Source organism: Dromaius novaehollandiae, chromosome 1 (genome assembly GCF_036370855.1).
Source record: "Dromaius novaehollandiae isolate bDroNov1 chromosome 1, bDroNov1.hap1, whole genome shotgun sequence".
Classification (NCBI taxonomy): domain Eukaryota; kingdom Metazoa; phylum Chordata; class Aves; order Casuariiformes; family Dromaiidae; genus Dromaius; species Dromaius novaehollandiae.
In genome coordinates, this window is record NC_088098.1 from 193,176,209 (window position 1) to 193,190,794 (window position 14,586).

At 34.6% G+C, this 14,586-nt stretch overlaps 1 protein-coding gene across 4 annotated transcripts in view; it reads right to left on the minus strand.

Annotated features, from left to right (window-relative positions):
* The window catches only part of NBEA (neurobeachin), a 533,052-nt gene that overhangs the window by 306,620 nt on the left and 211,846 nt on the right, over nucleotides 1–14,586 (minus strand). For all 4 annotated transcript variants that reach the window (XM_064504927.1, XM_064504930.1, XM_064504928.1 and 1 more), the window contains one exon: nucleotides 4,014–4,452. In XM_064504927.1, the coding sequence (XP_064360997.1) occupies nucleotides 4,014–4,452 (439 nt within the window). The remainder of the gene's footprint in view (nucleotides 1–4,013; nucleotides 4,453–14,586) is intronic.

Genomic DNA, 14,586 nt, shown 5'->3' on the forward strand with positions numbered 1-14,586 from the left:
TCAAAGCTTCAGAGTTTGAAGTGAAATTTTTGATGTTGTCACTCTCAATCTATTGAATGGCTGACAGACAATCAAACCCGTCTGGCTGGCTGGCAGCTCATTTTGCTGGCAGGTGGCAAACAATTAGACACACCAATTTGTGCCTCCTGATGACATTAAAGCATGAAACTAAGTTGTATGCAGGGCCTAGTGATTTGTGTGAAAGCATTTCAAAAATAATACTCTTTGCCGTGGCAACTCATTTCAGACTGCCACCTCCCATTACGGCTTTGAGCAGTGAAGACGACAGACTTGAGTTACGTGCGGTGCAAGGCCGCTTCTGTTCAATCCGTCATCAGCGCCCCCCGAGACCTCAATCCCCTCCTTTCATCAGTATCACCTCATCATTTACATTCGATAGTACTTGAACTGCTGCATACATTAGCTGCACAGAAGTCCTGTTTGATAAAATATGTTGGACACATTTTGTGCTTTTATATTTCATTTATAGATGCAAAAATTCTAAGTAGCAATACACTGCAGTACATTACACAATGACTCCTTTGAACACACTAACAATGTACAATTAAAAAGAGAATATGCAGAACAAAACATATCATATTAAATGATAAAACAGAGTTCTAAACTTGAATTCTAGTTACAGTAGTTTGCTTCATATCGCATTTACCTAAGTACAAAATGAGTGATTATAGCTAAGGAAATAGCTATTGAATTGAAATTGAATAGATTCAATTATTTTTCTAGTAATTATTTATTACAAGACTCACAATCACCCAAGTGCAACCCCCCCCCCAAAAAAAAAAAACAACAAAAAACCATGATAATCTTCCAAGGACGGTTTTTTAGATTATCTTTTGATTGAACTGTAAAATACATTTCTCTAATATTGATTTGCTTAGAAATAAAAAATCACTGTGTATTTTACAAAAGCAAAAAAACTGAGCTAAAACAAATAAAACCTGACAAAACAATACACTCCACCGTTTATGATTCTCCCTAGAGAGAATAAAAATGGCCAGACACATTGATCAACGAAGTACCAAACGCTGCACAAACTACAGCAACAGAAAAACCTACAGAAAAATGGATCACAGACGTAGCGTCAGCTTTAAAAAATATGCAAAGTGTGGTTTTTGATTATTAGTTTAGGTTAGTAAACACAAGTATATTTACATCTTACAAGAAAGCTTCAGGAATAACCACAGGCAAATAACCAAGCTGCAACTTTTTTTCAGTTTTTGAAGGTTAACCAGGATTCTAAAAGCAACAGAAAATGTTCATAAACCATCACAATCTAAAATCCACGTTGCTTTTTCAATTCATATTTTAATTATATTGTTTTAACATACTATCCGAGTTTCTTTTCCCAACTTTTATATTTCAGTTCCCCCATGAAAAGTTATAGGGCTGAAATCTCAGTCTGCTTCTCTTTAACAACTTAAAAAAAGAGTAGCAATCAAACAGCCCATCTTTTGCCTCCAAAGATCACTACAGGGGTCCAAGTACTTTGAAAACATGAGCAGAAAGAAGTATTTGCCTGAACGACTGGCAGTGTTCAATAATACAGCAATGAGGAGCAGTCAGTCAGTTGAGGTCCTGTGGACTAACAACATTATTATTTTTCTCTATCTGCCCACAGTTCAGTAATGTCTGTTTAGTTGCAAGTAAGCATTTAACATTTGTGATCTGCTTGGGCCTGCCTGAAGCTGCCAACTTTCTCTTCACGGTTGCTAGATGTATTTAAAACGTATGATCTGTATCATTCTACAGAATCAGACAGTAGGATGATCTATTAAAGAGAAACAAAGGATCTCAACAGAATTGATACAAATTAATCTGTTTTTGCCTAAACTTTAACATCTACCACCTTTCTTGCTCCAGTGAGGAAGTAAATAATGCGGCAGGTTGAGATGGTGCAAGACAAACAAAGGTATAAATACCATTTAAGGGAAAAGACATAATGGAATCAGAACTTGGGCAGCAGAGTAACAGGACAGGAAGAAAAAAAAGAAAAAGATGTTTTTTAGCTCCTAAGCAAACTAATGAAGTATGAAATGCCTATCCAAATCCATAAACTCTAGACGTGCAGTACCTCTCATGTAAGTCCCTAATTCTATATTTGCAGCTACTTATGATGATGTTCAAAATGCCCAAGCAGTCACACTGTTTCAAGAAGAATCTACATAGGTGATCACACTAAATATAGGTTATGATCAACATATTGCGGTCCTCTTAGAGCTTTCTTTTAAAATTATACTTTGGAAATAAAACTACTCTCTCCACTACCTTGAAGTTATGTTCCTTCTAAAGGCAACAGAGAGACACATTTCATGAGGTGAAATGCCCCAGTCTAATTTAGGTGCCTAGTATTCTGTGAATTAATAACCCTCTAAATGGAGGGTTTTATTTAACTGACCAAAGCAGAAATTTAGCTGAATAAGTAAGAAAGCAACCTTTTGGTGGTTACAATTAGGTGCTGTTAATTCTACATAAGCATGAATTTCTATACTGCTAAATCTATAGGAATGCAATTATCAGAAGTGGAATATGAATCAGAATTAACAGAAGTGGAATAAGGACCAAAGGAGAGAAAAGGAAAATGTCCATAACCTTATAGGAAAAAAAAATTTCATCTCACCTTGAAATCCCTCTAAAATTACAACATGTAGCTTGAAGAATGAAAAAATATCCTCTTAGTGAAACAGCTGCTAAATAAGCTTTCTCTGAAATGGCTCTAAGAGCTAAAATATTAATAGAAAGGGATAAATTTGTCACTTCTAAGCCACATTTCACTTTCCTTTCTCAAACTGATCTCCTTTGTTACAACAGATGCTATCTGTTTACTGAATTATTTCAGAAAAGCAGCCTCAGTACCAGCATATACATATAGATAAATTCCTATGCAATTCCTAATGAAAAGTGCTTCACTTTTATTCTAAAATTCTTATGCATCTTCTTGCACTTTACATTATGCTGAAAACATTGATTGCATATTGTTTTTTCTTAAAATATAATGAAGACATTTTTGAAATTTCTGTAGGTTTTCTATAAATGAAGATGGATTTTTCTCATAAATCATAATAGTAGCTTTCCCCTTTTATTTTTTCCTTTCCCTCAGAATTTTAACTCTTGTATCTACACAGTGAACTAATATTCTTCTAAAACTTTACTTCAAGGTTTGAGACATGTTTTAACATATCTTTGACTTGACTACTGATTCCTTATGTTTTTTAATATTTTAACCAAGAAACTGCAGGGATCATGTCATACTGGAAAATTTAATAATGTTGACATGCATAAGAGTTAGCTCTTTGTACAGGTTAAGGTTGAGCCCAGAATGAAGTAAGTTACTGTCTTCTGGAGGGATGTTGTCAATTGTACATCTCATCATGACTTCTATGTTCAGGATAATTGAGATGGACTGGATATTCAAAGAAAACTATTTTCATTAGAAGCAGGGAAATTACAGCCTAACAAGAGAAACAAAGGACTCCCTGTGTAAATGTTCGCCATTTATCTTTAAGCACTCACTTTTGAGCATATTCACTTTTCAAAGAGCTAAAAGGAAACCGGTCTCCATCAGGACCATGCAAACAATCTGACAAGGTTCAAGCATTTCAGCACCAGAAAAGACGTGCAATGATAGATCAATTAAGATTTACACCTTTGGGAAGAATTTTCAGCTGAATTTCCACTCGGTCAGCCTATTCTATATCAGCAGATATTACCCATCCTTCCCACTAAAATGTTGCTTTAAAGCAGAAAAGATTTTATTGCCATAATATTTCTTCAAAACAGACTTGTTTCGCCAGTACTGCTTAGAGTTTCATTCACTGCTAATAGAGGAAAAAAGGTGATTAACTCTCTATGTTTTGGCAAAAACAGAAAAGGAGAAGAAATGCAGCTCATTTTTAATATATTCTAATACAAACTAATAGAAGAATCAGCATGTTAAAAAAATCCCACAAACTTCTGAATTAAATCAATATAAAATAATCAGTCCAGTCATATACCTGTCAAATGAGTGAAACTGCATGGGAAGAATTGCCTGAGCTTCTCTCTTCAGTGCTGGATCTGGGTAAGGAATAGGATCTGGACCACATTCGGCAATTTCAACAGGGGCTGCCACAAGACTTTTCAGTATTTCCTTGACATTGATGCCTTTACTTTGACTGATACTGGATATTGATGATGCAGGTTTCAAGATTTCACTGGGGCTTTCGGTTAAGCTTTCCTGAGATTTCTTCACCTCAGAAGACAAAGTGGACAATAGCTCACTCATAGCATCAGGGCCTGGGCTCGCCTCCAAGTCTGTCCCATTCAAAATATTGGGCATCTGTTCCTCTCCAATCCCAGAATCCGTATGAGGAATAGAGCTTTCCAGCTGAATATCTTCAACTGGTGTTGGTGTTTCTTTTTCTTTGATATTATCTGGAAATACAGTTGGTGTCTCTGCAGTGAAATAGAGATTATGAACAATATTTGTAATTTAATTAGAAATTTTTCTTTACAAATATAACCATGATGTTTTATAAAACAGAAATATAAAAGGCTAGAAAGCCCATAAATATTAGTAGGTTACATCTAGAAGCTCCTTCTACATATAAAGCACATGTTGGTTTCAACAGCTATTTTGCATATGTAAAGATTTGTAAGAGAGAGCCCAAAGTTGCATTTGCAAGCTCAGTGACATTTAAAAATTACAGATCATTATTTATACAGTAATCAAATAACGGAATACTGCCTAGAACAACACACTAAAAATTACAGCCTATAGACAGTATATCTGTATGATCTGTGAGGCTATTGGAAAAACAAGGCAGAATCACATATGCTTCAGGATTTTACAAAATTTAGGATTGCTATTGCTGTCAGCAAATCTTAAGCTTGCATTCAAAAGAAAATGAAACTGCTAGACCTTTTGTTTGCAAAAAAAATAATTTAAAATGTTATATGCATTTTTACACAAACATGTATATAAGTATCTTAAAAACAAATTTATTTATACATAAACAAAAAAGCCTGTTATTGTTCATTCTTCAGATAATTGTCCCTTGCCCCAGAAAAGGTAAAATCCTGTAATTCTTTTTGGCAAAAGTTAAGAATAAAATAAACACAACTTCACTTGTAGTACACAGCTTATAGAGAAGGGCAAATGAAATATGTTGAGTTTGGAACATTTCCAGACTGAAATGGTTCTACAACACCTTATAACCATGAAAAGTGTGCCTTTATTAACTCCCTCAGTGAAACAGATGCAACAACTTAATTGAACAGAAATAATTCAGTATGCTTAGGGGAAAGTTAGCTGAAGTAATGAATAACTTACATACTCAACCTTTTCGTTACACTTTTCAGAGCAGCAGACTGTGGCTATTTTTAATGACAAAAAGCCCTCACTCAAACTGATATTTTTTCTTTTTTCAAACTAACTTATTTACATTCAGTCACTTGCCTTGATTATAAAACTTAGCTGATCTGTGAATGAATTAGGGCCACTTTTTTATTTTCATTTTTTTAGATGGTTCTGATAAAGTAGTAAGTTTAAATATTCTGGAAAGCATTTTAGAACATACTTAGATGAAGTTCTGCCCTGCTAACTATTCCAAACAAAACATTTCTCAACAATGTAATTTTAATATCAATCACGTAACTTATTACCAATTGTAACTGCAATCACCTGTAAAATATCTACATATTTACCACATGTGCATAAGAGTGCATGTGTGTGTGTGCACATAAAAAATATCTATATGGACTGTTTGTTTGACCTAAAGGTACTGTAAAAGTATTCATATACAACAATGTTAATGAACAGATAAAGAAAGAACCAAAGAGGCTATAAAAACACAAAGCAGAATGACCTGTCATAAGGAATAGTTTTCTTCTTTCAACAGTCACAAATGCTGAAGCCATTTTCTTTCTGCTAGTTGCCTTCAGCACATCTTACCAAATAGATATGAGCCCTATTTTGTGAATCAGGAAGTAAAAATTGGATTTAGGAGCTGCATAACATGCAGTCAACATCTGTCAGTTCAAGAAGTAAAAAAATCCATTATCTACTTAGTACTACCTATATTTGGCACAGAAGGACACTGTGAAAGCAATTTGACCCACAAAATGATCCTATTGAATCTTTTGTTTTATTGTTTCTTTAAATTTCATCCACACCAAGACAATGCTTCTGAACTGTTGGGAAGAGTACCGCTAGAGCACCAGTCAAACAAATTGTTGCCCTGCTTAAAGCAGAACTGCATCTCTTCACAGAATGTCCTACCTGCTTGGGAAGAAAGCAAGTTCAACTGCACAGAAGCTGGGGCAGAAATCTACAGCTGACAAACACTGGGTGATAGTCACAGGAACCATGACATTGTAGAAGAACTTGTGATCACTTTACAGTTATTCAAATGAAGATTTGAATAGCTTGAAAAGATGAACGATAATTTTATTCTTACTGGTTAAAAAAGAATGTATAAATTACATGTGTAGCTGTAGAGAATTAAGCATTGTGATCCCTACTCCTTGAGGAAAAGATCCCCTGAAATTATAAAATCTCAGAAGCAGATTTTTTTCATGATCACCACTACAGTCGTTTTAAGCATAGTTAAAAAGAAATCAAACAAATATCTAATTTGATTCTAAAAAACAGCCTCCAATGAAGGAAAAAAGAATGATCAGCAAAGAAAGCTATGTTAGAAGTTCAAAAGTAGACAGCAAATGAGAATTGTTGAAAATCAAATGAAGCTCAATATTGTGACGTATGGTAAATAAAATAGCAAAAAAATTCTGTTTTTATATAAATGTAAAGAGGACATGGAAAGAACATGGGCATCTAGTGTATGGTGAAGATATAGTAGACCATAATCTAAATATGGACAAAACAGTCAATTGGTAGATTTTAATGTATTAAAAACATGGGAATAAATGGACTTCAACACAATTTTGAAAGATGCAGTCTGTGGAATTGCTGGTCTGGTAACAAATATTTTTGCCAAACAGGTAAGTTGGGACAGCAACATTTGACTGGAGAATACCAGGCAGAGTATTTCTTTTTAAGAAACGGGGGGAAATGATCTGGACAATTACAAGGCTAACACTAAGCAAGATTTCAGGATTTATTTTCAAGTAACAAATAGTAATGGAAGGGAACAAGACTGAATACACATGGGTTTGCTAAAAAATTATGAGTTTTCTTAATATTTATTGGTCAAAGAAAATATGGCCACTGTAATCAATTTCAATAAAGTACAATGTCACAAAACAGATTAACGCAATCTGGAGAAACTAAGAATTAACAGAAGGCGGAAAAGAAACTTGCCAAGCAGAAGTCATCAAAAAGTTTCAAAAGAAAAAACATCAGACTCTGGGAAACTACTATGGGAGTTATCCAGTTTAAAATTTTTATAAAGATTTCAGCAAAAAAAGTAGGAACACTCTGGTGAAATTTACTGATTACAAAGTTAGGAGGTATGATTAATGCATAGAAGGATGAGTATAAGAAGGAATTTTGACAGAACTGCAAATTACATTTAACAGTGCAAAGCGATGCATTCAGTGACTAACACAGATTTCCATTATAATTGGAATTCATGAACTGGAAATGGCCGATCATGATCAATACATCAATCACTGGGTGATCTATTCAGCTACCAAAACAACACTGCCATGGAAAAGGTAAATGTGAGTCCAAACTTTCCCGAGAAATAGCTCCAGCAACAGTAGGTATTAATGGTATTAGAGAAGGCTTTGGTAGGTTTCGTTTTGGAATACTGTATGCGTAGTTATAGCTGAGAAAGATGAACTGTCACTATGGAGATCAACAGTGCCCTATTCTTACAGGAAAAAAAAAAAAAGTTTGGCTTATTTAGCTTGGCAAAGTTAATACTGAGAAGGAATACAACTGCCATTATACATTTATTTTCTGGATGCAAACTCCGGAAAAAGGATTTAAGCTAAATAGAAGAGTTGACATCAGAAAAACTGAGTGTAAACTCACCATCAACAAATTTAGTTTGGGAAGTGACAGCCATCAATGTGGAATTAATAGCCTTCCAAACAGAGTAGCAAGTTCAAAAACCATAACTAGTATCAAGACAGAGTTTGAAAATAGATTATCTTATATGATGTTCTGCCTCCACTATAAGGGACTGAACTTAATTACTCAGCAGGTCCCCTGTCTTCCTTTTTTCCCAAATGAGAATAAAATATCTGGGAGGACTGCATTGTTTAAAGTAAAAAATTAGAGGATAACTAATTTTTTACTGGATCTAGAAATAACAGTTTCTAATTCCGATATGTCACTTCTACATATATATGAAAGAATAAAATAATAAAAATGTTTCTAAAATAAAACCACAAACATGACCAATACCATGGTAAGACAAACATGAAAGAAACAGTCAAAAATCAAGCACTATTTATTAGGGAAGATCGGTATGTTTCATCTTAGGATTAAATTTGATGTATTTGTGGATATCAGTTTAGATATGACACACTGATATATAACACTAATTAAAATTATGTTGGAATAAAAAGATCAATAAAAGCTATTGTACATACAGATAAGTGTAAGCATACTTGAGTTCCACAGAAACCAGACTTGTATCCTTACTTTTCTTATTGCCCCTCCAGTATCTATAAGAAGCCAAGGCACTAAGTCAATTGAGCTTAGTCCGATTCCTCATTATGAACAGCAGTCTCTACAAACTACCTGTATTCCATGCATTAAGTCTCATTTTTCAAAGTATCAAGGAAGCCAAATGAATACGGGTTTAGCATATGAAAGTTACTTTTCATAAATCAAAGGAAAATGAATTCAGGACAGATAAAACTGATTACATTTCTGCCTCTCAAATAAAAATACTAGAAAAGCACTAGTTGTGAAATGATGTCTGAAAAGATACATTATAAAACCTTCTGGATCTGAATTATCATCATTATTTTAGGTAAATTATAAATTCCTGAACAAGGGCCAAAGAAAGCAACCAATTTAGTTACAACACTGCACATCGACACATTTTATTCTATTTTCATTGATACTGGGTCATAGCACTTCTATAGCCTATTGACTTCAGAATTCAGGAATAAAGAAACAGTACTGACCACTGCATTCACAGCGTTATTTGGTAAACATCTTAAACCAGTAACATGTACGCTTTTATAAAAAAGTCCTGAATACTCAAAACAACTTAGCTAAATGATAATTTAAAGACAAACAGAAGAAAAAAATATAACTGATTACATCTGTCTATGTTATAACGTTTTGACAGTAAGCTTGTAAATTTTTAGCAAACCTCATCAGTTTTCTGCAGCACTTGGGCCATGTCAGTAGACAAAGCAAAAACATTACTAGACTTAGTGATCTTAACCCTGTCAGAAATAAGCAGTTGGAAGCCAGATGCCTCTTTCTTACTGTTTCTTGTTGTAACTAATGAGTTCAGCTACTATGTTATGGGAAAAATATGGACTTAAGTTAAGTAAATGACATACTGTATATCTGGTGACCTCATCTGTCACACTCCTTCCCTAAAATACCTTGTTTGCTTATGATTTATGAAGTGTATTGCATTTTCTAACCTACTGAGTTACCTTAATAGTTTTCACAGTACTTCTAAATACCTCAAATTAAAGTAGAAAAAACAAAATATAGATTTTTATTACCTAAATAAATAAGCATTTCATGTGTGTGGTAAATAAACACAATTTTGCTATTACAAAAAATTGACAACAGAAAATAATCTGCTTTTAATCTCTATTTACCTAAACAAAATTTTTTGAGAAATTGTGTGTATATGAGAGGAATTTATGTTGTTTCTTTTCTTTTTCAATAGATTAAGATCACTTATTAGATAAAAAGATAAAAATCTGCAAAAGTAAAAAATATGAAAATTTTATTTTTAATCGCTTAAAATATTGCTGAACATATGAGTTTTCATCCCATGAAGAATTTCTCTGAAAGCTGGGCCACCCTGGTCATTCTCAGATTTCTGCTGCAAACAATACAGCAGCCGCTGGTAATGGAAAGTTTTGGTCAGCCTTGAAACACAGCGTGCTGCCAACTTTCAGTTTGCACGTGCACTGGAAAATTTATGAGTAGACATGGATTTCTGTATAGCCATTTTAAACCACTGATAATAACCTTATTAGCTGCTTTTCACAGACTCCTTCGCAGTATTCTACAAACTTGGAGGGATCCATACACCACAGGCTAAAAAAGCATTCGAAGCAACAAGGCAGTGATATTATAGCTTCCTCCATAGGTGCCAGAGTCAAACTAATCAATTCCTGAGCTTCATGCTACAAAGAGATAGTGAAAAAAAAATCTTAGCAACATCTATCTACTAGTTTTGTATATGAGAAGCAGCAATATCATACTGAAATAAGAAAATAAATATGAGGACAGAATCAAAGAGGAATGAGGGGTTGATTTAAAATTACATTGAAAGGAATAAAAAAAAGAATTGGAATGGAAATGTACTCAGAGACTGAAGCACAATAGTGAGAATATACTAAAAGAAACATTAACATGTCAAGCTGCTCTGTATCTACTCAGTACATTTCTTCTACCAGCACTTCTGTTTCTATGTGGAAGTTGTAACAGACTGTAGTAAAAAAATTCCCTGTCTAGTGACCCTACTTATGGCTCAACAACATCACCTGTACTCATTTTGCAACCACAGACAGACTAGCCAGTATTATGCTTTATGTAGCAACTACACATTAAAAATGGACAAATCTGGCTATGTCTCACCGAGTTCATGGAGCTCTGTTATTTCTGAGGCACTGCTATCTTAACACAGATTTTTATTTTGCAGAATTCATCTGCTGCTATAACTATTTCTTTTAAAAATGTTCCTTGTCAATTTGATTACAAAAAAAGAGGAAAAAGAGCCTGACTTAGGGTTACTGTTTGTAACACTTGCACTATCAGGCTTTCATCTACAAAGATGTTTGATAAATGCAGTCTGTGTTTATCCATTACTTAGACAAACTATTTATCTAGGTTTTGGAAATTCCTGCCAGAGCAAAAGCCAGCACTGTGCTTCTGCAAGGCGAGTAAAGCAGAAGCGCAGATTGAATTGCCTGTGGTGGCTCCTGGAAAGCCAGGAACAGGCACGCATGCAGAGGTGAAAGCAGAGTGAAAGCCACAGGTAGGAGGCAGGGGACGGCACCTGGGGAAGATCAGATATCAAAGACTGTGGCGTGGGTTGGCAATAGGAAGGGTGCAGATCTTGAGATGACTCCTGCTGATTTAAGACAGAGAGTTGAGAGTTTCCCTTTAACCAGCATGAATTTGTGAGGTGGAAGGATGTAGCTCTGGAACAGGGAAAATGAAGAGGTTCTGAAATGAGTGGGAAATGGAGCAGGAGAAACTTAGGGTTTGGAAATGAAGGGTGGGAAGTGAGGAAGAGTCTGCATGGCAGATGGCAGAGCTATCATCAGCCATTTTTCTCAACCGGACACTTGTAACTGTGTGTCTTCTCTTTTTTTGCTCACTGGAAATTGCTTCCATTTGCTCAAACTCCTCATAAGTCTTATCATTTGTTATTTTTTCCCCAGTCATTTCTGGATTCAGGCAGGCATGCAAGGCAGCTCCTTCTGCCTTGGTCAAAGAAAGAATATTAAGAGAGCCACTATGACAGACATAACTCTTGACCTGTATATTCAATCTTTAATTAATGTCTTGATTCTTTCCTTACTACAGCTCTGAGATCCTACCAAACCTCTTTCACTCACTGCTCGGTAAGACATGTACACATCACTGAATGCTTTGTTGCCAAATAAAATGCCAACAGTCCTAAAATCATTCAGGTCAAGGCTTACCACAGCATTAACCAAAAATAGACTGAAGAAAAAAAAATCCAGACAGTGAAAAGTTGTATTAAAGAAATTTTAGTTTTTGAGTACAAAAACAGCTTTGGAAAAGGCTGTTTGTGTTACAAAGAAGCCATAAATACAAATTAAGAACAATATGATAATATATATTTATTTTTCTAGGTGAATTTCCTTATTTTTTGTCAGTATTTGTCTTGTGTAAAGTCAAAAAGCACTTAAAATTTATGCAGAGTAATTAGAGTAGCGAAAGCAACAGAGGAACAGATACTAAGGGAAAAGGACAGAAAGGTGGACCAAGAAAGAAGAAAGAGAAAGAAAGGTGCAATTTTCAGTGCATTGGACATTACAGATTTCCACCTTGTGTCCACATTTTCCTTTTCTCTTTTCTTACTTTTTTTTAAATAAAAATAGATGAGTTTGCAGTCATCTATGTTAACAGCTATGTTTCTGACCCACTCTGTGAGAAAGCTGAGCTTTTTGTCGGTAGACATTTTCTGGTCACCTAATTGGAAAAAAATCTGTCACCTGAGTTACCATCAACCAGCCACAAAAACTAGCAGGGCATGTTCCACAGAAATGATGGAAGTTGCACTAAGCTGTTTTATACAAGCTTATACTTTGTAAAATCAGAGAACTTTTAAAACATCTATAATTGGTACAAAGTCATTACTAATGCTACTTTACAAAAATAAAATTTATTACAACTGCTTTATGGGTATGCAATAGTGGATGAATCAATAAATGTATGTGCAAATCTATCTTCAGAGGCCCTAAATAGCTAGCGAAGGGCAGTAATTATTAAATTATTAAATTGAGATGTATTTATTACTATCTCAAGATCTCCAAATGCATTTCCTCTGATGAATAGTTGATACAAGTGGTATATATTTCATCAGGAAAGCCATATAACAACTTTGAGCAACATGCAGAAATACAGTAGAATTTAACTTTCATGATTCTCATGATTATCCATGTTTCTTATAATATTTCACTCAGTTTCTTGAAATCATTTGATGAAGATGGAGCCAAGAATTTTATCAGGACTTTGTGGAGGCAAAGGATATTTTGAGAATAATATTTAATTAAATTAGTTCTCTAGTCCACTTTACATAGTAGTTAGACTGCTGCACTTACACAAAATAGTTTAAAAATAAAGGAAATATCCCTGCTACAACATTAGTAATACAGACAAAAGTGTAACAATATGCAATACCCAGAAGACTGTACACCTGTGAGACCACAATACCTTGATGCTTTACTTGTCTTTGAAGAAAAAGCTATTTTTGCAACATTTTAATAAAGTTAGCTCTGTTAAGAAAAACATCAATAGCTTTCAGCCCATCCACAGCACATATCTTTATGACAGCACTTTGTTTACAATGCTTTGAGAAAAAAACAGACAGTGGTACCAAGAGAGATGAAAAGCCAACCCATTTTGATAAAAAGTTATGGTAAGGTACATACTGCTTTTCTTTGCGGAATATGATATAAGGCGAGTTGCATTTTTGATATGCTTTCAACTGCAAACACTCTTGAATGTTAAATGATAATGTTAATTTTTTGCCTGAAAAAATCTTCCCACTATTTGGTTAACATTAATTGTGTTCTCAGTAAATAACAGGGTGTCAGTGAAAGGGTAGAAAAGATTATTTTCCCTTTTCCACTGCTGGAGATGTTAAAGCACTGTTTCTAGTCAACAGCATACTGTTGAAAGAAATGAACTGTCATGGTAAGCAAAGACAGTTTCAATAATGGCCAGAAGTGAGAAAACTCCTCTTAGTGATCCTGACCACTGTAACTAAAAGCACATATTTTAAAGAGATGACTTAGTTTTACATAATAGGGCTGATTAGCTGCTATTAAGAGGAGAAACTATGTCATATTCAACTTATTTAATGTTTCTGCTCTCAAAAGATGTACTGATTACCATCTACCCTGTAGGAGAAAGGGCTGCCCTAAATGTTTCAGTCTTGACTCCCCAACCTTCCAGACATGACACAGGTATTTTCATACCAATTTTAAGAAAACATGCCAAATTTACCAGAGAAATCACCTGAGAACACATTATATTATGAGTTTTTCCAATTGCTGCTATTCTAAAAATATGCATTTCAGCATTTTACATTGGATTCATAGGGATTGCACTTGCTGACCAAGGGGACAAAGGTAAAGACCATTATGGTGTTTCGACCCCTGAAATTTTATCTTAAAATGGCTTTTGGAACTGGCAAGACGCACTGCTTTCAGAATCTGCCATTAAGTCAGAAGCTTTATAAGAGTCTTGATAAACCTCCTACAAGGCCTAAACATCCTCTGACATTAATTTCATCTATTTGCTTGCAAAATAAGACAGAAGGAGCTTGTCTGCCTCCATAGGAGGTAGCTTTGCTTACAAGGACTACTTTTGACCTGCTGAATTTAGCATTCCAACCTTTTCAAAGGACTTGAAATCATCCCTAAGCATTAAGAGTAAAGGTTAAGCCCTAGCACTGCCTCTCTGTTAAATGAAACACTGCTAAGATTTCTCACAGTTTTTTGTGGGAGTTATTGCTGAAGATGAAAGGCAAAGATTAAATAAAAGGGCTTTATTAGAACATCAGACTGCCAGGAATAGTTTTCCTTTGAGGATCTTAAGCATGCAGCAGGTGAAAAAAAAAAGATGACCCCACCACCAACAACTTAAATACTTAAAAGACAAACAACATCCCACACAAACCCACATGCATACAGCAGAACAAATGACATGATGGA